We start from the raw sequence: 21,064 nt of genomic DNA, 5'->3' as shown, positions 1-21,064 counted from the left end.
AGCTTGCCGAATTGTGCCGAGTATGTTCGGAAGCTAGTCGTGCATTCGAAGCTGCGATCACAGCAACTAGTTGACACGGTCAGCGTGCAGATTATTGCGCAATTGTTACTAAATATAGTAACGTTCGGACACGGTGCAGTGTAGCAAACCAATCACAGGGCAAGCTTTTGCCACGTGAGCCACGGTGCGACACGGTGCGACACGGTGGCCTGTTTTTGATTGCGCAATAAACATGATAAACAATAAAGTTCGACACTTCTCGACTTCGAACTCGGATATAGTTTACAAATAACATGTTAAATTGGTCTGTTCGCTGCATCCTGGCTGATTCAGGCTGAATCGAATGTATTAATACATGAATCCGTCGAAATTTCTCAAAAGCAAATCTAAGCGAGCATATTTCAGGGGAAATATCGCTCTTCAGGCTACAACATGATGGAATTATTACTAAAGAAAGGCTTCGCTCGCTCGCGTTATACAATCGCAACGACAATTTTTAAACTGCTATTTCCCAAGAGACAAATACTGAAAATCTTTACTTAATGTCCTTGTAAGGTAAGACTTTTAGGTTTTAAATCGAACTATGGGCGCTCTTCTTTATGCGGAAAAACGGCCAGACCGGTTCTGTTGTGTTCGGTAGTCGGTACAGACAAAAGTATATCGTTATTTACATCTGCCTAGCACAGGAAATGCAGTTTCACCGCTATATTCTTAACGAAATACTCTATTTCAATTTAAAATATGACCGGTCTGACCTTTTTGGCCGCTTAATGGAAAGCGCCATATGATACAAATTTGCATTTACGCTGTGAATAATTTGTGTATGCAAATCTCACGTTATGTTGAGTGTGAATGAAATATCCGTAAATACCTTAACAAAATTTTTGAAAATGGTTTTGTCGTTTTATGAAAGTACAGGGATTTACAAATTACAATATTCGCTTTTAAACGTTCCCCCTTCGCCATACGCCCCCCTCCCCCGACCGGAAAATTTTTAGTCCAATATGACACGGTCAGATTTTCGGCTGGATCCGCGCCTGTATATATATATATATATATATATATATATATATATATATATATATATATATATATATATATATATATATATATATATATATATATATATATATATATATATGGAAGAATAAGGAAAAGAATTCTACCATTTTGGGTCCGAATGTGGTAACAATTTCAGTGCGTTATTTTCGCAACCGAAGTTTGCCTTTTTGCTAATTTTGGTACGCGCTTTTCAGCTGTGGTGATATGATTGGATTATCTTGTATAGATCAAAAGGTAGTCTATAATGCAAAAGGTCTATTGAAAAACAAATGTACTTCTCAAATTCATTGTCGGAATTGAACTCAAAATAGTTGGCTGTAGTTTATACGTGAATTGGTGTACTTATTACGACATTTCTCGTATCTTGGGCATCCATTATAAGTACATGGTTTATTTTATATATAGTAAATAATAATAAGCCAAAAAGTCAAATCCAAAAGACAGTAAAAAGGACTGCAGAGTATTTTTTCTCTTGGGGTTAGGGAGACATTTAATCTGTCAGCCCCCAAAATAAAACTATTGGGGCTGGCCATCAGTCCTTGAGTTTTTTCATGAGTAGTGCTCCAGTGTTAGACTGTTAGTATTAGATCAGAAGGTGAACGATATCAATTACGTTATATGAAGTACTGGCATGAAAAGTAGTTTTGGAAAGAAGCAATTTGAATATTTGAAAGATGGACGTTTCTTGTTGCTGAGGTTTTTCAAAGTAAAATAAAATGGTATAGTCTGTTGTAATTTAATGGCATCAGCTGGGAAAGTCAGAAAACAAGTAAGTGAGTGGTTGTCCTGGAAATGTTGCTCTACTTTTTATGCGTTTCTATATAAATGACGTTTGTACTTTGTCGTATTTATAATATTATAAAATATCATATAAATATGATTTAGAGTGAATCACCCACTGAACACTGGACGGACGACTTGCCAATATGCACTCAATCTGGGGTAGGGTTTTCTCCAAACCAGCGTTATCGTGTTGATGGCGGAAGACGCGAGGAACACGAGTTTGAAGATCGAAGCTTTCACTTTCATTTCGAGGATAAAGATTGTTATTTATATGGTGTTTTTGATGGTTACAATGGCAAGAATGCAGCAGAGTTTGCAGCTCAAAAACTTCCTGCAGAATTATTGTTAGGACAACTCACAGGTAGAGCGAGAAATCAGTTCAAATCAACAATTGTGTGATGACACCACTCACCACTGGACGTCTCCCCCCCCCTCAATCAGCTAATCATGCCCCCCCCCCAGTTAGCAGCTCGTAGCTGTCTACCTTTTCCTTGAATCAATTCTTTGAAAATGTGTCTGCCTCTGATCACACATGCTGCTGGCCTGCTGCAGAAGATTTTATTCAACCAAATGTCACAAGATGACATCCTAATATTTTAGATGATATGAATGATGAAGATATCAAGATTGTTCTTAGGCAAGCTATAATGGAAGTAGAGAAAGGATTTTTTGACTCTATTGGTGATAAACTGGTTGAAAAGACTTTAATAGAGGAAGAAATTGCTGTGAGTTTTCAGATTTCATGACCTCTGAGTGTGTATAATTCCACTCGAAATTAAGACACTTAAAACCTCTAGAAATTATCCTTTAATTATGCTACAGGAACCAAAAAATTTCTTTTTTTTTTTTCAGGGTCTCAACCAGTATGATGCTGTTCAACAGTTTCCTGTGAAAGTGGAAAGGCTTCGTCTTATTGAACAAGAGATAGCTTGTGGTACAACTGCGGTTGTGGCATTAATCTATAATAATAAATTATTTTTGACCAATGTTGGTAACTCCAGAGCTGTCTTGTGCACCACTGATAGTAATGGACGACTTCATGTACAACAGGTATGTAATAAACAAATACTTTCATCTAATGTAGGTAGCGCATGTTTAATAATCTCGTATATTTCAGTTAAGTGCAGATCACATAATTGGAAATCAGAATGAGCTGATCAGATTATCTCATCTGGGGTTGGATGTTGAAAACATAAGACGTGGACCAAAGTTTGGTAATCATGAATCAACAAGATGTATTGGTGATTATACTGTGAAGGGAGGTTATAAAGAATTTGATATATTGAGGTAGGCTACTCATGATATGTGCTTTTTTACATATATTTTGTAATTTAATTGTTTGTGTCTTTTAACAGTTCTGCTACTGACGAGCCTGTCATTGCTGAACCAGATATTTTTGGTGGCATACCTATTGATGACTCGTTTTATTTGTTTGTGTTGATGTCGGATGGCTTGTACAAATCTTTAGAAGATTCTAAAGTCCTGAACCAAGACGTCAATGTTGAGATTGTTGGTTTAATTGCAACTGAACTGCAAGCCCAGTCTACAATAAATGGTGTTTGTCAGGCTGTAGTTGATAGAATATGTCGATACCACCATGATTGCTTTATGAATGAGAATAAACTTTGTGAAAGAAGAGATGATATGACTCTGCTTTTGCGGTTGTTTAATGCCCAGCTGGGTGGAAATACAACAAGCCCTGTTTCACCTCTGACCAACTTTCATCCCTTCTCAGGTAAGTTGCAATTTTTAAATATCAGGCTATTTGATGATTGGTTAGTAGCTTTGAGGTAAATGCAAATTTTTCATTTGACAGGTCAGAAGAATCTTGGCTTTGTCCAATTCCCTCTTCCAACAAATGGTGGTATTTTGTCATCCAGCTACTCAGCTGTGACAGATCTTCCTTATTCTACTCCTGGTGAAACAATGCCTGTGCCTTCAGATACAACAATGTCTTTTGCCACAGCACCTGTGACCTCAGAAATCACTCAAGAACCATTCACAGGATCAATGGCAGACACTACAACTGAAACACAAAAAGATCAAGCTGATGGTGGCTTTGTTGATTGCTATGTTGACTTCTCGGAATATTATAAAGCCATAGAAATCTATGGTGAAGATTATGTTATAAATTCTGTGCAATTGTAGTATATCAATGCTAAAGCTTTTTCATGTCAAATAGCCTGTCTAGGTTGGCTTGTAAATTTCATTTGTCAACTATTAGATTTGAAAAACAGAGATAAATAAATAAAAGAATGACCAGGAATATCAATTGTAGAATTTTATACCTGAACTATAGTCAATTTTACATCGATAATTTAAGCCTTTAATTATCGATGACAAAATATCGATTAATTAGTTATTCCATCAATTATTTTGAATAAATTATTCATCAAAAGAGGAATATATGACGTCATATAGCTACTTTTGTTTGATAGTTCCGGAAGATAAGAATTAGAAAATATCCTGGCTTTGTTTTGTCATGAAAAACGATTATTTCGCCACGAAATTTACGTTGTAGCTTTGGGAAATCTACGGTTTATTATAGAAATTGTATTCGTTTACTTTGTGAGTAAATAGTATATATTATGGGGAAATGTTTATCAATGTGTACGACGGCAGAGAATGTAAATACAACATTAAAATCGACAAGTAATTATGGCGATGGGTCTCAAACAGAGGTATATGAACCTAGCCAAATAAAAACACCACCGTCAGACTCATTGAAAGTCGTAGAAATACCTCGTTCTTACGTGACAAAGTCTGATTACGACGAAACGAAGATTGAAGCCATGTTTCAGAAATACAAAGATGAAAGTGAGGACGCAATTTTAGTAAATGGAGTGGAACGATTTTGTCAAGATCTTCTTGTTCACCCGACAGAATTTATTGTTTTGGTGTTAGCTTGGCAATTTAACGCCTCAAAAATGTGCCGTTTTACTAGAGAAGAATTCGTTGACGGGTGCAAATTATTGAAAGTCGATAATGTGAATTCAATTAAGAACAAAATGGTCGATATTGAAAAAAGAGTTAGACTAAACAATGAGGATTTTCGCGAACTTTATAAATTTACGTTTGGATTTGGCTTAGATGTTGACGAGGGACAGCGAAGCCTGCCTGTAAACATGGCTATTCCACTATGGAAGCTTGTTTTTGGTGAACATGGCCCAGAATATATGGATAAGTGGTATGACTATATTGAGGAAAAAGAGGTGAAGGTCATACCCAGAGACACTTGGAATATGTTTCTTCATATGGCCGAAGCAATAACACCTGACTTCAGCAATTATGATGAGTCAGAAGCATGGCCCAGTTTATTTGATGACTTTGTTGAAGCACAAAGACACATGACTTCAAATGGAAATGCAGAGATAACAAAATAGATCATGAGAACTTAATACATCAAATATTAAAGAATAATTTAGTGAAGTGAGACACAATATTTTATATTATTTTTAAACATACATTGCAGTTGGTCATGTATATGATGTGATGGCAGATAATAGAGGCTCCATATATCATTAAAGCTTGACAAACTGTGATGTAATGAGAGTTAATGTAACAATGGGTCAAGATAATATAATGTCATAATGAAAATGGTAATATCGACAAAGATTAAAAAGTTGGCTTCCATCCAGACTTGTTTTATAATCTGATACAAATGACATGGCAGGAAGATCATTTATTAAAACAATTCAACAAGGAAAATTGTATCCTCACCAGCAGTGTAACTAGAACGATAATATAAATATTTATATATCCAGATCTGCCCTACGGATTTCTTTTGTAATTGCACTAGCTTACAATAGAAATCTGTCGGGCAGAACTGATTATATATCAATATCCCCCCAATTATCGTTCTAGTTACTCCCCCTGTATGTCACTCTAATTTCATTTGTCTATTCTTCAGAAGGAAGCAAAGGTTTATTAGAGAATAAAACATCATAGGCAGTAATGAAAGTTGTCTTCACAACATGACAATTTTACTTGGAGTTTATGACATCATGCTCACTTTAAATTACTTACAATTACTTTCTAACCATTCAGCATCACAAAGGTGGTTAGATTGTGATAATTGTGTTGTTTATTGGTAAAATGTTAGATGCTTCTCAGCGATCAATCAAATCAGTGAGTCACTAAGATGCATTCATTCTCTGGATCAGATCAGTTTAATTCTTAAACCCAAACATACTAGCTGACTGCTGTTAATACCTGTACTTTCTTTTATTTTGAGTTTGATTAAGGGGAGAGAGATTCAGATTTGGAGGAGATTTTGTGAGAAAAGAATCTGATATTTACCACCTGCTCACCAGAACGGCAGGACCTTAATAGTCTGCTCCACCATAAGTGCGCCTCCTATCCTGTCTATATCATGAAAAAGGGGTTCCTGAATCCTGAGAAAGATTCTTCATGATTTGTGAAGAATACATCTCACATGAACGTATAGAGTTACTCCTTGCTCCTGATCTTAACCAACGTTAATATCTTTGCTCTTTGGGAGAATGTTTGACGTATCTATCCTAATTGAAAATTCAACTTTCTAGAAACACACACGCATTTTTTAAATTATTTTTGTCGTTCAAGCAGGATATAATACTTCATGGCTCAGTTTTTATCTGTTTTCTTCATGTGGGAAAATAGAAATTGAAAATCTGTGAATCGTCACTCTTTCATCATGGTGGATCTGGTACGGCCAAAGAAGAGAAGATATTTTACCAAATGCAAGTTGGATGAGTTGTTTGGTACGTATTCATCCAATTTCCTTTCCTCAACCATGTTTTATTTTCGATCAATCCGCGCGTGATTATCAAATATTATTTTTGCTAAAAACCGGAAAACAAACAAAAAATTGCCGTGTTTGTAAAATTATAGTCGGATCCGAAGGTACATGTTTGAACAGAACATCAGCGTGACATTTACAATTTTTATATGTCAAATTTTTTTATTGTGATATCCCTCATAGTGGAGAGTTGATTAATGAAATAATTGGCATTGCCATTTCCCCGACATCTTGTAGTTCAAGGCAAGTTAAATAGCTAGACAACAAGGGAAGTTCTCCGTAACCTTTGACATGATTTATCGTTCGATCTGGTAATATGATATCACTTGTGTTTGTCACTTGGCTGTTGGACTTAGTCACAGACACTGAAAGTCCGCATTGCCTGACACATCATGAAATATGAAAGAATAAATATATTTTTTAGATTTACTGAAAAAGTTTTGCTGTAGTGAAGATTGTCTTCTTTCAAAGACACATTCAAGTGTTAACTACGAGATCATCTCATTGGCATTCGGTGATTGGTTCACACAGATGTTACCTAACGAGACTGAAGATTTAGACTCGCACAAAGACATGGGAAAGATGGTAAAGGCTTGTGTAATTTTCCAAAACAATTTCGAGAACGTCTCAAAACGTCAAAAGATATCTGATGATCTTGAAGGTATCCAAATAAACAGAAATTATATTAATTGTTAGTGAATTATCAATTAATTTGTTGTATACTAAAGTTCCGAGCCTTCACAGGGGTAACAGTACACCCGTTATGCTTTTGAACTACGCGCATTAGAATATGAAAGATTTGCATTATTTGCGCGTTCTTTCGTGTAAACGAACGACAATGGCCGATTGTGAATTTTCAACATCGCACGTATGAACTAGTGGAATGAGTATCAGTAAGATAACTGTTAAGAACATCTGATAAGTGCTTGATTGATGATGCACAAGGTTAGATATTAGGTTATTTCAATCAAAGTCATCTCAGATTAATCTTTCTCACTTTTTCTTCCCCGCAAAAAACCCAACATTTCAGCAACGTTTGTGTTTACACTTAGTTCAAATCAAGACCTGTTTCATTTTATATCAATTCGTTTATCATGGAGTATTGTAGTTGGGCAACGAGCACTAAGACTAAGTTCAATAGGAAACAGTTTTCGAGAACAGCGGCTAGCCGGAACACCACCTAGGCACTTACTTCTCCCTCCAGGCTTAACTTTCATCAACTCGACGCTGAGCTTTGATATACATGCAAAACTAATCAATCCTGGAATTTTGAACGAAATTCTGTTCTATATTAGACTACTTGTTGATTTTGGATAGGATGACTTCTAAAATAAACAACGTCTTTTAATTTTCAAATTCTCCTTCTGGTCAAACGACTGCCCAAAGGATAATGGTCATAATTAAACGTATTCTTGAGGCGAAATACAGAACACTGGTACTTGTGAGTTCGCTGGGCAACTGACATGTGGAAATAAAATACATCTGCTTTCAATTACCAGAAGAAATTTATTATTTCTGATAATAAATTTGGACTAAATATAAATTAATTTTCCTGAGTCTGAGAATAGAAAGTGAAAAATGACGAAAAGGTTTTATAGACGCTGTGAAGATGAAATACGAATTCACTTTTATGTATGCCACTTATATACAATATTTTAGACAGATGTTAATATCGGGTTTTTAGCCTTTTGACCTCTCGTTTCCCTTAGATTACTTCTCGAAACTACTCCACCTTATAAATTATATATATATAACCACTTTTACTTTCCTTCTCTGGTTTCCGAGGCTTTACAAGCTACCATCCTTAGAGAAAGCAATACTATTTCTTACAAAAGGTAATTTTGGCTACTCGGAAACTAAGTATAACGATAAGCAGATTACCAAAACAGGCTAATGATACACAAGTGTCATAATTTCATCTTACAATATTCTCCTTTATTTCAATGCATCAGCTCTTTCAATTTCTTTCTTTCATTTCAAATATTGAAGCATCATCTTGCTCAGAGTTGCTTTGAGCGTAAATATCAGAAAAACTGAAGAATATTTTTTATCATGTACTCTACGCGATGAGTGAAAGAGGTGGATATCAGATGACCTATTGCATGTGCTGCAACTTACTCTGTCTCGTTCATTTCGAATTAAATGACCAGACTCGTCATGCACTATCAATACACTGTATGATTTATGTTTATGGCATTTAGTATATTTCATCTGGTCAAATCATTAATGAATAAAGTTTCTTTGATCGATGACGTTAGGAGTATTATTAGCTTTATTTCAAGGAAAGGGTCATCTCACTACATCGTTTTTTCCTTTGGTATGCACGGACCATTTTTAAGACCGTTAATTACGAAATCCTAGCATTCACAATTACTTAATTGAGTCGGATAGATATTTAATAATCAATGTTGCTGATCTGTCTATTCACTGCGGTTTCCGTTGCAAACGGAGACATTAGATAACACTGCGGTTTATATATCTCATTTTTAAATATTTTGTTATTTAAAATTGCTAAAATGGTGATTATATTTGATTACAAATAGATATAGTATTAAAAAGTACATACAATCATCAATAAGTTATCACATGATACTGTATTTGTGCGATGACGTCATGTTCTTATGAAGGAGAATAACAAAGGTTTGGTGACTAAGGTCGCCATTAATTTGATGAAAAAAATGAAAATGCAGTGAGCCATGTAGGCCGGAAATCTTTCACTTCTGTTACCTGTATTGTGGCTTCTTTTATACTTTCCTTATATCTTTTGGCGTGTAGATATGGAGCAAAATGCTGGCTCTGCGGAAGATTTGGTTTTCACTCAAAGTTTGAGTCATGAACAACTACAGAATAACCGAGAAGGTATGAACGGATAACAGTCTACTTAACCCTGACTTTATACTGCGCATAAACAACAGGGTATAATGCTTTCCTTTCTATATATTTCATGCTTAGTTTTGGCTCGTCGGCTACAGCTTCGTAGGCCACGAGAAGAGCTGGTTAATCAAGGAATTATGCCAGGTTAGCTGTCCATACGTTTTCTCGATCAATTTCACGTAACATACAACAACAACCGTTTTGTCACAAGCATATCACTTGATACTTATGATTTCTTGTGTCTTTAGCCGTGTCTGCAGGGCCTATTATCCTGCAACAGAAGTCGAGACTAGAGAGGGCTAGGGTATGTTGTTTTACATATTTAATACTGAACATTGTAAGGAAAATAACAGTTATTAAATATAGAGTTTATTGTTATTTTAATACAACAACGTAGACAGCGGACAAAGTAGTTTATCACAGGCTATCTTTCATCGTTTAACGGTAGACTTTCATTTCCCCTCAAGTACTTTTGTACTAAAGATTAGTTATATTTTTGATCCATTAGAAAAGCGATATTTTGCAACGAAAGATTCGTGTGCGACCCGAAAGAAGTCAATTAATACAACGCCATATTCTTGAAGGTAGGGTTTGACTGTCAAAATATTTCGTACATTACAACTCTGAGAGCGAATCGATATTACACTTTGCAGATATTTATACTCGTGATATGGTTTTGCATATTTGTTGCTGAAGGTAGCCAAGTTTATGAACCCAGCTACTCTCTTTGTCAAAAACCATACACGATTGTAAATCTCGGCTAAATTTTTATACTGAAGTTTATTCACAAACAGCGTGTTAATTAATACACAAAGTACAAATAATTGTTGTCTGCACAGCAATATTTTCAACATATAGTAAATCTAATGTCCTCCATCAGTAAAATACGCATTGTTTCGTCTTAAGGATTGTAGTATTCATAAAAGATGCATTTAAAAACGGATTTCATTGTGATTATAATAATATGTAGGCAATTACAAAGACAGGGCTTTAAGTATTTGCAAATGAACAATACGTTTGCTCAAGGAAATGTCTCGAAATTTCATTTAGGGTTATCAGAATGCCTAAGGTACTAAGAGATGTTTTCATTTGCTATGTGACTGTGCTATAACATTTCATTGTGTGAAAAGGAAATATGTAGTGTCGTGAGTTTAAATGTGCTGTTGAAGACAGTTCACATTGCAGATTAGTGTTTGATAATAGGCGAGCAAACAGACAAATTTTCCTGAGCTATCAATTGTATAATGGACTAAATCAGTTTATTAGAGGTGATTTCATTCACCAAGATACTCTACTATAAAGAGATGAAGATAATTCTATTCAACAAATAGCATTGTCTGATAATAAGGATTCTAGATTTTGCTAAGTCTCCAATTTCATATTTTTTATTTAAAAATATGATCCACTGACCCATGATGGGTGATGTAAGTGATGATAATGAGTGATCTATGAGAGGAATTCCTCATACAGTCTGTACATATTTTCACCAACGATAACATATTATATTATTAAGATTATCATGTATGTGGTAAATAACAAACTACCTCATGTTCGTTTCAGATTCCAATGCTGATCCATCAATACAAGCTCGTCAAATATGTTTGAAGCGTAAGAAGCTACAAGATGACCTCAATGAGCGGCTGCTTATGCGTCCTGGCCCCTTGGAACTGGTTAATAAGAATATCCTGGAACCTGATTCATTTGTGAAGCATGCAATTAAAGAAGGGGCAGTTGAATATTCAGACACCACAGATTCAACCCACATCATCAATGCACTATCCCCACCAGAGTCCTTCAATGAGGATTCACCTCAACCATCCCCAGATAACACCTCAAGCATTGGTTCACCTCCAGAGTTGTCACCCTCACCTGTGTTTACCACTCCACCTAAGGTTATCTCAGGTGACCTGCCTTTCAAAGCCTATCCACAAATGCAAAGCACTCATTCACACATGAAGCTCAAAGATACCAAGAGAAAGAAAGTATCTAAAGCTAAGTTTAAGAAATATAAATATCATGAATATCGTCCACCAAATATTGAGACCAGCAGCAGCTCTAAAAGTGATACAACTCTTCCATCTGACTCGCCGTATGCATTACTGTTGCAACAGCAGCAGCTGTATCTACAGCTTCAGGTGCTATGTCAGAATTATCCACAGACATTCTTACCACTTTTACCAGCTGTGCAGAAAAGCAGCCCGGCTGATAATGCACCTGTGGATAAACCAATGAAATTGGAAGAAATGCGAGTTATTGATTTACGGAATGAATTAAAAAGCAGAGGGTTGCCTGTGTCTGGTTCCAAGAATAATCTAATGGAACGACTAAAGCACGCAAATGCGACACAAAGATCAGGTGATTCAACTACCATAACAAGCGCTGTTACAACTGTAACACAAACCACGCCTGTACCAGTTGCACCAAGAACTGCTTTAACCAGGTCTACCTCGGCACCAAGTGGAGTTGCTCTGGTTAATTCGATAAGACCTGGTAAAATATTGAATGATGCAGAAAAGTTATTACAAATGGAACAAAATATCAGTGTTGAGGAAATCCAACAAAAAATTCAGCAATTGCAATATCTTAATCTACAGTTACAGCTACAGCAGTTAGATCTGAAGAAAAGTCAACAAGGTAAGCAGCTGCAACCTAAACCAGCATCTGCTGATAATAAAAATCAGATGACAGCATTGCTTCCTAACCAACAACCCTTACATCACCCAACCTTGCCTCAGAGCTCTCCTTTACCAAGACAGCAGCTGCCACCTCAGCAAAACCAACAACAGTCAATACAGTTACAGAAGAAACAATTGGAACAACATTTGCAGCAACTTAAGCAAATGCAACAACAAAATCAGCAACAAAACCAACAATTGCAGCAGAAGCAACAACAAGAGCAAACACAGTTGCAGCAACAACAACAATTACAACAACAACAGTTGAAGCATCAACAGTTTCAACAGCAGCAGAAAATACCGCAGTCTAGTCACCAACAGCAACAGCTTTATAATCAACTAACAGTATCCCAAGGATCTGGTACTCCTCTGCAAGCGCACACTGAATCAAGTGAACCTGAGATCCCGTCAAGTAATGGTACAACATTACCACCTCCTCAACAGTGCCAGGTGTCTGTGTCAGCAACACCATTGCTACATTGTTCAGCATTGACCTGCAACAAAAACTGCAACCATGGACAACAAACAACAACACCACAAAGTATCTTTAACTCTGTACAACAACATAATGTGATTCACTTTAAACAGCCTGTGAAACCTGTGATTATTTTACAACCTCCAAAACTTCAACAAAAGGCAGAACTTTTATTCAGCCCACCAGATCAGCAGCTTACACCAGAGGGTGATGCATTCTTTCAACAGTTAAACAAAACTGATGGAAGCTTGCATGGTGAGATAAATATGGACCATGAAACCAACTGGCAGGCAATCATTGATGGTGATTCTCGCTCTCCTACAAGCTCACCAACCTCACTGGAGAGGTCTCCACCACCATATTTCGAGGCAGTTGCTGGGAAATTAAGTCCTCGAAGCTCAAGTTTTTCAAATAGTAATAATAATAGTTTACTTAAGACGCATCAAAGAACAAACAGCGTTGGTAGCACCTCGCCTCTGGCACACCGCAGATCCTTGTCTGTTCCGTCAGTAAACCATGGTCCACCACATGAACTTCAAAAAGGACATAAATCTGTTTCCTCAATATGTCTTGATTTTCCTGAAACTGAAGAAATGTCGGAAATGGCAGATAATTATCATGGCATAACGCAAGAGTTACAAAAGGTAAAAGTAATGATATAATAAGAATGCTTAAATTACTCATTTCAAACCTTGAATATCCAGCCTTTTTCACTGTACTGACGTGTTTTTCATACTTTAATATCGAATTCCTATTAAATATAATTACTGTCTTTTTAGTCGTAAAAAGAACTTGATCTAACCCGTGACTTTTTTTCTAGGCAATGATTATCGAGTCTCAGAATAGTATGGACAATCGTAATGCTGAATTGCTTGAGATTCTTGGAGGTAAGAACAGAGATTTGTTTCACGTTTTATGAATTCGTCTTTCCCAATACCTCTTTGGTTCGTTCAACAATCCTAAACATCCAGTAACACTATTAATTATTTTAATTGTCTTTTGCTGTTATTTTCAACTAATTTTTTCATCCGACAGATTCGTTATTTCCTCCAAACACGGCAACTGACAGCGGGCTTACTTCAAGTACTCCAAACTTGAACAATTATTCTTCGTTTCCTTGTGGAGGAACAACTTACAACAGTTCATCTCCAAAATCCCCAAGATCACCAACAACTAACCTTCCTACTTATCAAGAGGCTTTGCAGAACAGTATTTGTGTACAAAGTCCTACTCCAGGCAACGCCTTCAACAATAATGAACTGTTAAATGGTTATCATGAACCAATCCCACAACGTAAAATATCTTCACCAAATGTTGAGGATAGTCTTTTAACGAGTCCTGGATCTCCTATGAGGGTAGACAGTGATGATGTTGGATTACTACAGAGGAGTGTACTGGATGCTAATGGATACAGAAGAGATAGTTTTGAAAATTTTAGAACACAAAATGTGCAGGACAGTTCAATATATCACGTAAATCCAAGTGATATATTTGGTAATCCTAGGGAGGCGCGCTTGATCAAGCAAGAAGATACAACGCTACCTTTTCTAGATATGGAAACTACAGAGTTTGCAGAGAGTATGGACTTTGGTATCACTGGAGATTCTGGGATTCTAAGTGGTATAACATTTAGTCAATAGCGATTATATATTTTTGTACAGTTCTATATATCATATCTAAATTAGGATAATTTACGCTCTGCGGGATATATGAAAACATTCTTACCTAATGGTTGCTTTTATTGCGAGGGGTTTCTTCATAAGAAGAACAGAGTGTTTTCAAGGAAGATAAATAGTTTTAAGGGCTTAAAAGAAAGTTAAAAGACATCAATATCCTAACTTTATAATGAAAACGACACAATTCCATATTGGTCCTGTGCTATGTATAATAATTGCATTTGGACGACTGAGAATTTCAAACGTGTATTATAAATAATGTTGCTATAGTTATGATAAGATAAATGTTGTAATATTGTCCTAATTACAGTACAGTATTAATTAAATCATTTTCCCAGTCTGGGAATTAAATCTATAGTAACTAGTTCATTTCTTTTAATTCACCATAATTCACCACCTGATCACCAATCATTTTCGACAGATTGTGCCAGGGATTTTGGGAAGTAACTTAATAAAGGAAGTTTCCGCGTAATGTAGTGGAAGCTATTGCAAAGGCAACAAGAGTACAAGACTTTATTTTGGAAACGTTTTTTTTACTAAAAACGATAAATAAAGTTCCACAAAACCTTCATTTTCATCGCTTTTATGCGTATTAAGCTTATCAGAGCTTAGAGAATCGAATGGCTGCACTCAAAGCTTATTTTCTGGCTGAAATTTATTGACCTGGACTAAAAGAACGATGCCATTTCATCGTGTCAATAGGTTTGTTGTAGTTGGCGGTCTGATGTGTGCTTTTGCAGACTTGTTTGCAATTGTTTCACTATTTACACCGAATTGGGTTGTCAATGACTTCTTGGGTAAGGATTTGTTCTAATTATATATTAACTGATAATTGTTACAGTTTTCACAATAATAAGTATATACTATATACAAATAGAGGCAATTTTATAATTTCAAGTTGTAACTGGAATTTTTGTTTTCTTTTTTTTGGCCCTTATTCTGCACTAGCCATCACGTACGTCAACTATATGTATATTAAAACTTGAATTGATTGATAGGTAATGTCAAATTTGGTTTGACAACTCTGTGTCAAGAATCTATAAAAGGAGATGAGGTGTGTGTAACTCCAAATCTTCCTCAGTCATGGAAAGTAACCTTGGTGTTTGTTATTTTGGGTATGCTCACACTAACACTCACCTCTGGTCTCACTGTTGTGTCATTTTGGAAGCCAAAAGCCTTTGAATATGGGAAATGGCTTGCTGTCGTTGCATGTGAGTCATAGTTCAGTATTTTATGAAATCATCAGACATAGGATATTAAGTTGATTACTAAAGGAAGGGGGCATATTTATGTAAATTGAGTTTAAATGAGGTTGTTAAATTAGAATAGTCTGACCAGTGATAAACTTTACTCATTGGTAAGAGGTTGTGATAAACCTCAGTGTAAAAGTTAGTTTTTTAATAAAAGGTTAACACAAGATAATGGGATAATTATCTGGCATAAAACAAATAAATTTATCAAGGTTGGTTGACTTGATAGGTAATATCATTGATTGTTTATTTTCTAGTAATGAAGTTGTGCTTTGCATCAATCATATTTCCTATTGGATTTGGAAGTCCTGAAGTTGGAGGAACACCATTTAAACTACCTCCAAATAACTCTCTTGGTTCATCTTATGTCTGCTTTATTCTTTCAATGCTGTTCACATTGTTTGGTGAGTTATGCATGAGGAAAGGACAAGGCATTGGCTTTCATTGAGAATAAATACCATACCATACCATTGTGGAAAAAGGTACTCTTTATTATATTGTATTTACAGTAATATATATAAACTGCATTATCTCAGGGATGTAGGGTCAGTAGGACCAAACAAGCACAAATTTGGAGTGCTAAGCACTTTAGGTACCTGCTGCTTCAAACATAAATTAAATTGCAAATGATTTCATGAAGTTAAAAATATTATTTCTACTTCATATTTGCTGGGCAAATTCAAACCAATTATGTTGACATATTAGCTTTTCACTGCCACATCCTGATCGAGACAAAGTGAAAATGAAATAAAGGTCTTGGGACATTTGAAGTGGAATTGCACCATTGGTGTAATTTGTGTAAATATTTAGCTTCAGTTTGATGCAAAATGTAAATAATTGTCACATAGAAATTTTATGAAATGCACTAGCTCACAAATGATGAGACTTTTATTAATTAAATCATAAAAAAACGATTTTGAAAACAATTAAACATACAAAATCACATTATTAATGTTCATCCTACACCAGATTAGCTCTAAAATTAGACTATTTTAATATGTACATCATGTGAAACAGGACAAAGGTCGTTTTGTCTTGTTAATTGTATGTTTTTTCCTTGGCCAGCCTGTTTGATTTGTGGCCTTTGCTTCTAACTGTTCACTGTATGTTCGAAGATTTAAACCTGAAGTTGTTTGTGGAATCATACTTGAAGTTTGGTGCATTGTAGAGTCCACATTTTTCACTTTGACGAAGTCAGCAGTCTGTGGTCTTCGTTTCACATGTTCCCTTGTTTGTTCTGCTGTTGGCATTAGTTTATTTTGAGCCAACACAACGTCATCAGCAGACGTTGTCCAACCATGATGTTTGCTATTGAATTCTGTCGCTGCTGTATAATGTCTTCTTGTGTTATGGTGACTTAGCCTGCTACCCAAACTATGTCCTGGAGTTCTCATTCTTTCTTTATCAAAGAAACAACCTTCCAATGGCAGGACACTTGAGTTATTTGTTGTTTTGTTGGCATATGTTCTTAGATGGGCTGGTGATGATTGAGGGCGTGATTTAACCTGACGCTCAACCTTGTTACCAGTATGCTGCCTAGCTTGATGTAATCTTAACACATGCTGTTCAATACTATGAGAGACCTGCCTTGTCACATTGACAGGTGCACTTGATACACGTGACTTCCGCTGTAAACTGAATGGTGTCATGCTCACGGATCTTTCAAGCAGTGTGTTGAATGAGGGTGTAGAAGCAGCACGTTGAATGAGTTTATCCATGTGTGCACCTCGTGCTAGTTTTTGGGCTCGAATGTATGAATGAGGCCTAGGCTGAGCTGGAGAACTTGCAAAGTTATTAAGTGTTCCTAATGACTCTGGACGATCAGGAGGAAGATTGTAATTCCAAATGACTGCCTCAAAATTCAACACCAGAAGGTTACTAAGAGTGTTTATCACAATTCTGAAAATAAAGAAGAAAACAGTTGCTTTAGGATCAAATTACATTAAAATTTTCAATGAATGAATTTCTACCAGCTACTATCAGCAGTCCCTGTGATCTATAATAGATTGACGTCTTTTATTCACCTGTTATCTGCGACATACAAGCTGGTGATAACATCATTCTTGCTATTTCCACGGATAATGCGTAAACAGTCACCAGTCAGGAGACTCCAGATTCTTAACTACACAAACAAAACTATATAAGAATAAATTACAATCAATATCATTATTGAAGGTTTGATTATTCACCTTGCCATCAGCTGCCCCTGTGATGACTCGACAATAGACTAATTTGATACAATCAACAGCTTTGGGATGTCGGAATGCCTGCAGACACTTTGTGTGATTGCCAATTGTACTCCAGGCTAGTGCATAGCAGTCAGTACTTGCGCTAACAATATGATACTTATTAAATGTCACTCCACTGACTGGAGCCTGATGTCCCTCAAGACTCTGAAATACAAATAAGAAAACATTTAGACCATAGCAAAAACATGATGTTCTTCTATGATCTGAGTACTAACCTTGACTAAAGTTGCTGACTCAATGTCCCAAACTTTAACTTTCCATCCTTCACAACCACTGACAACAAGATTATCAGATATCTAAACAACCATGACTGTTATTCACATCAACTAATAATATGAAATCAAGTTAAATACTTTAATTTATTTTTATGAAACTCACATCTACACAAAGAACTACATGTCTATGTCTAAATGTTCGTCTACATTTTCCTGTCTCAAAGTTCCAAACTACAGCAAAAGAAAAAAAGTTAGGTGTCAGTGATTGAGCTGCTTTTTACAACTTTGTTAGAGCCTGTTTTATGACTAAATTAAGACCATGGTTGGTATACTTGCTTGTCTTCTTTCAACGAGACTGTTATTATATTGAAACAAATTTCACTTATTTACACTATACCTTTCACACTTTTGTCTCTTGAGCCAGAAGCTAGACTATTACCAGATAGTGCAAGACACAAAATTGTTCCTTTGTGGCTGAAAATCAAAATTGATGATGTCAAATTAATAAACTTTTATGTAAATGTAAAAAGTAAGATAGTCTATACAATATACCCTCGAAATATGCAGCTACATTTTCCATCACGGATACCCCAACACCTAAATCAATGAGTAATTAAATCAATTTCGGTTAAAACCATGTCCAAAAGTTTTAGCAAACACCACATACCTGATTGAAGTATCATAGCTTCCACTCAAAACAAAACCACGTTTTTCATTAATAAGCAAGCTTCTCACAGATCCTGAATGACCTTTGATAATCTTTTCAGTTCGTCCTGTACTGGCATTTACAAGCCGTACTCTTCGATCAGATGACCCAACTGCCACCATACTTCCTCCGTTGTATGTTGTACATCTGTTAGGATCTTCTGAATCTTGTAATACAAACACATTATATGCCCCACAAAATAAATTTCTTTCTTCCATTTCTACTTTCACTGTTTCAATTCCTTCATAGCAGTAAGACATGCTCCTAGAAATAAAATATTTTGTTTTAATTATATTGCAAGAACTATTGACAATGATGATCAAGACTGACAATCCACCTGAATTGCAGCTCATCTTCCCGGCATCTTAACATTGAGAATGAATGAGCAAGAACTTCTTCATTTTGTGACTCATCCTTGTGCATTGGAATGCAAACATTCAACTTCATAGCATATTTTGGACTCAGACCTTTGGCTGTTGCACCCTGAAATGAAACACAATGAAAATTAAGGATCACAACCCACATGAGTTATATTGCAAGATTTTAGATTTACCTGCATCATCATAACTTCTTCCATCATGATTTGATGCACAAACACGTCTTGCTGAACCTCTTCACATAATATCCGCCAATGTTTACTGATGCACAAACAGTTGATCAAACTTGCTTTGTCTAAGTAGCTGAGAATCAGTTTTGAGAGATGCACTGGAAGACAACGTATGAAGTCCTTGTGGTGCAGCAGTAAAAGACAAGATGATGACAGTTGCAAGTCTGTTATACTTGATGGCTCAACAGAGATGTAATCATCTTCATATAATTCATCATTGGGTAAATCTGTTAATACATCATCACAGGTCTGGAATGAAATATAAATTCATGTTTTATCAATCTATTTAAAACCTCACAATAGACATTAAAAATGCCTAGGTCACACAGATTGCAATCAATATAATTTAAATGGCCAATACAATGTAAAATAACCCTATATATTATACTAAACAGTTGCTGTGAATTACATTTAAATTTCTGTTTTTTACTGAACCAGATGCAGGTCTAGTGCCTCTCAGAGATGTCAGAATTGATCCTTCAACCTGAGAAAGTTTTGTTTTGACATCAGATGAAGCAAGGCTTGCAGCTTTCTGTTTTGGTCTGTTCAATGTCACATCAGGAGTAGGAGGATTTGATGAGGTTTTATAGATTGAACTGAATGTCACTTTTAATGATGTCCCATCATTTTGGTTACTGCTTTCATCTTAAAATAAATAAGAGAGCAAGACTGAGGACAGCTAGTATATTGGAAAAGTATTAGTGTAAATATTTTCCAAATAATATAGCAATATTTTTACTTGAACTTAGTATGATATGGGCCAGCAACTGCAAAAAGCTTTTGGCTTGCCTCTATAATTGTTTTAGTTCAGACTGTTTGGGAATGTCGTATTATCTTTAATTTACTGAACCAGGTGAATGGCAGTCACATGCATAGTGGATGATTGATAGATGATTATATAACATGGCCACTTCGATTCATTACTGACCTATATCTTCAACATATTTGCTTTCTGTCTCAGATAGATATTGATCATCATGAACCAGGCAAAAGCTTCGTGATTCATTGCCAATAATATGCAATAATTGTGCATTACATGACTGCAAAAGACCTAACATAAAGTTACATTTGGTCCAATAAGAACTTGATTCAAACCAATTCAAACAGTCTAAAATATCTTTCTTTAACTGGCTCCTGTTGAGAGCATGGTTTGAAACCGCGCCAGACATATCTTCCTTTAAACTTGGTCTATTTCTTGACCTCGAATAAATAAAATCTTTTCCTTCTAAGGTGTTTAGTAAATGATTTGTGTACTCGTGTAGATCTATGGAGTTATATCTATGAACCAATCCTAATACGAATTGTCTTTGTGTCTGTTCAGAGCAGCGTGGAAACCATTCTTTCGTGTAAAGAAGTTGGCTACCAAGCTCACAAGATTCACATTTTCCACATGTGGTAAATTTTTCTCCATTACAGCGTAGTTGAGGAGCATTGTGTATGCTTAGTTCAGAAATGGCTGTGGAATTATCGAAGTAAGGTTCCATCATTCTGTATATTCAGCTAAACCTTTTGCATTTTTCTTTATTTTTGTACATCACCAGGTAGTAATTTATTATCCTCATTCATCTTAGGTTGATAAAAGATCGAACTCATTTAAAATTAATTTTATTTTATTTGTTGTTCTTTTAATAATATATTTTTGTTGTCATTCTTGTTGCTTGGTAGCCTCGCCTTCTTCATAGAAAGCTAACATTGTTGCCATGGAAACAACG

The 21,064-nt window shown here is 35.7% G+C and overlaps 5 protein-coding genes across 5 annotated transcripts; 4 read left to right on the top strand and 1 right to left on the bottom strand.

Moving 5' to 3' along the window:
• The first annotated feature begins 1,261 nt into the window (after window positions 1–1,261).
• On the top strand, window positions 1,262–4,079 carry LOC114541717 (TGF-beta-activated kinase 1 and MAP3K7-binding protein 1-like). The gene is made up of 7 exons (XM_028561519.1): window positions 1,262–1,831; window positions 1,948–2,206; window positions 2,446–2,570; window positions 2,698–2,895; window positions 2,963–3,132; window positions 3,201–3,580; window positions 3,662–4,079. The coding sequence occupies exons 1-7, from the start codon at window positions 1,802–1,804 to the stop codon at window positions 3,991–3,993; spliced, it is 1,494 nt and encodes a 497-aa protein (XP_028417320.1). The 5' UTR covers window positions 1,262–1,801; the 3' UTR covers window positions 3,994–4,079.
• Window positions 4,080–4,283: 204 nt separating this feature from the next.
• On the top strand, window positions 4,284–5,643 carry LOC114541721 (DCN1-like protein 3). The gene has a single exon (XM_028561525.1). It carries the CDS (start codon window positions 4,434–4,436, stop codon window positions 5,226–5,228), a length of 795 nt encoding a protein of 264 aa, XP_028417326.1. The 5' UTR covers window positions 4,284–4,433; the 3' UTR covers window positions 5,229–5,643.
• An 18-nt stretch (window positions 5,644–5,661) lies between these two features.
• Window positions 5,662–14,626, top strand: LOC114541714 (myocardin-related transcription factor A-like). Its single transcript, XM_028561515.1, has 9 exons — window positions 5,662–6,587; window positions 7,050–7,286; window positions 9,401–9,484; window positions 9,578–9,643; window positions 9,748–9,803; window positions 10,008–10,083; window positions 11,060–13,293; window positions 13,470–13,536; window positions 13,685–14,626. The coding sequence occupies exons 1-9, from the start codon at window positions 6,521–6,523 to the stop codon at window positions 14,287–14,289; spliced, it is 3,492 nt and encodes a 1,163-aa protein (XP_028417316.1). The 5' UTR covers window positions 5,662–6,520; the 3' UTR covers window positions 14,290–14,626.
• Window positions 14,627–14,816: 190 nt separating this feature from the next.
• LOC114541723 (uncharacterized protein C16orf52 homolog A-like) lies at window positions 14,817–16,587 on the top strand. The gene is made up of 3 exons (XM_028561527.1): window positions 14,817–15,122; window positions 15,324–15,536; window positions 15,833–16,587. The coding sequence occupies exons 1-3, from the start codon at window positions 15,005–15,007 to the stop codon at window positions 16,021–16,023; spliced, it is 522 nt and encodes a 173-aa protein (XP_028417328.1). The 5' UTR covers window positions 14,817–15,004; the 3' UTR covers window positions 16,024–16,587.
• Window positions 16,495–21,059, bottom strand: LOC114541715 (CMT1A duplicated region transcript 1 protein-like). The gene is made up of 12 exons (XM_028561517.1): window positions 20,281–21,059; window positions 19,762–19,997; window positions 19,299–19,601; window positions 19,083–19,228; window positions 18,707–19,009; window positions 18,592–18,636; window positions 18,437–18,513; window positions 18,203–18,270; window positions 18,040–18,120; window positions 17,765–17,968; window positions 17,600–17,697; window positions 16,495–17,474 (listed from the first exon to the last, which is right to left on the bottom strand). Exons 1-12 carry the CDS (start codon window positions 20,837–20,839, stop codon window positions 16,580–16,582), a joined length of 3,015 nt encoding a protein of 1,004 aa, XP_028417318.1. The 5' UTR covers window positions 20,840–21,059; the 3' UTR covers window positions 16,495–16,579.
• Between the last annotated feature and the right edge of the window lie 5 nt (window positions 21,060–21,064).

The sequence above is a fragment of the Dendronephthya gigantea genome, unplaced genomic scaffold, assembly GCF_004324835.1.
Source record: "Dendronephthya gigantea isolate DGI-Jeju-01 unplaced genomic scaffold, DenGig_1.0 000305F, whole genome shotgun sequence".
NCBI classification, from domain to species: domain Eukaryota; kingdom Metazoa; phylum Cnidaria; class Anthozoa; order Malacalcyonacea; family Nephtheidae; genus Dendronephthya; species Dendronephthya gigantea.
This window is presented reverse-complemented; position numbering and strand designations above follow the sequence as displayed.

What these genes read in the sequence shown, in the direction of transcription:
- LOC114541723 (XM_028561527.1), top strand. Translation starts at nt 15,005, where the DNA reads ATGCCATTTCATCGTGTCAATAGGTTTGTTGTAGTTGGCGGTCTGATG. An exon ending in GGTTGTCAATGACTTCTTGG is followed by an intron (nt 15,123 to 15,323) that starts GTAAGGATTTGT and finishes ATTGATTGATAG; the next exon opens with GTAATGTCAAATTTGGTTTG. An exon ending in ATGGCTTGCTGTCGTTGCAT is followed by an intron (nt 15,537 to 15,832) that starts GTGAGTCATAGT and finishes TTTATTTTCTAG; the next exon opens with TAATGAAGTTGTGCTTTGCA.
- LOC114541714 (XM_028561515.1), top strand. Translation starts at nt 6,521, where the DNA reads ATGGTGGATCTGGTACGGCCAAAGAAGAGAAGATATTTTACCAAATGC. An exon ending in CAAGTTGGATGAGTTGTTTG is followed by an intron (nt 6,588 to 7,049) that starts GTACGTATTCAT and finishes TATATTTTTTAG; the next exon opens with ATTTACTGAAAAAGTTTTGC. An exon ending in ACAACGCCATATTCTTGAAG is followed by an intron (nt 10,084 to 11,059) that starts GTAGGGTTTGAC and finishes TGTTCGTTTCAG; the next exon opens with ATTCCAATGCTGATCCATCA.
- LOC114541721 (XM_028561525.1), top strand. Translation starts at nt 4,434, where the DNA reads ATGGGGAAATGTTTATCAATGTGTACGACGGCAGAGAATGTAAATACA.
- LOC114541717 (XM_028561519.1), top strand. Translation starts at nt 1,802, where the DNA reads ATGGCATCAGCTGGGAAAGTCAGAAAACAA. An exon ending in TAATAGAGGAAGAAATTGCT is followed by an intron (nt 2,571 to 2,697) that starts GTGAGTTTTCAG and finishes TTTTTTTTTCAG; the next exon opens with GGTCTCAACCAGTATGATGC. An exon ending in CAACTTTCATCCCTTCTCAG is followed by an intron (nt 3,581 to 3,661) that starts GTAAGTTGCAAT and finishes TTCATTTGACAG; the next exon opens with GTCAGAAGAATCTTGGCTTT.
- LOC114541715 (XM_028561517.1), bottom strand. Translation starts at nt 20,839, where the DNA reads ATGATGGAACCTTACTTCGATAATTCCACAGCCATTTCTGAACTAAGC. An exon ending in TGTAGCTGCATATTTCGAGG is followed by an intron (nt 18,514 to 18,591) that starts GTATATTGTATA and finishes TTTGATTTTCAG; the next exon opens with CCACAAAGGAACAATTTTGT. An exon ending in AAGAGACAAAAGTGTGAAAG is followed by an intron (nt 18,271 to 18,436) that starts GTATAGTGTAAA and finishes CTTTTGCTGTAG; the next exon opens with TTTGGAACTTTGAGACAGGA.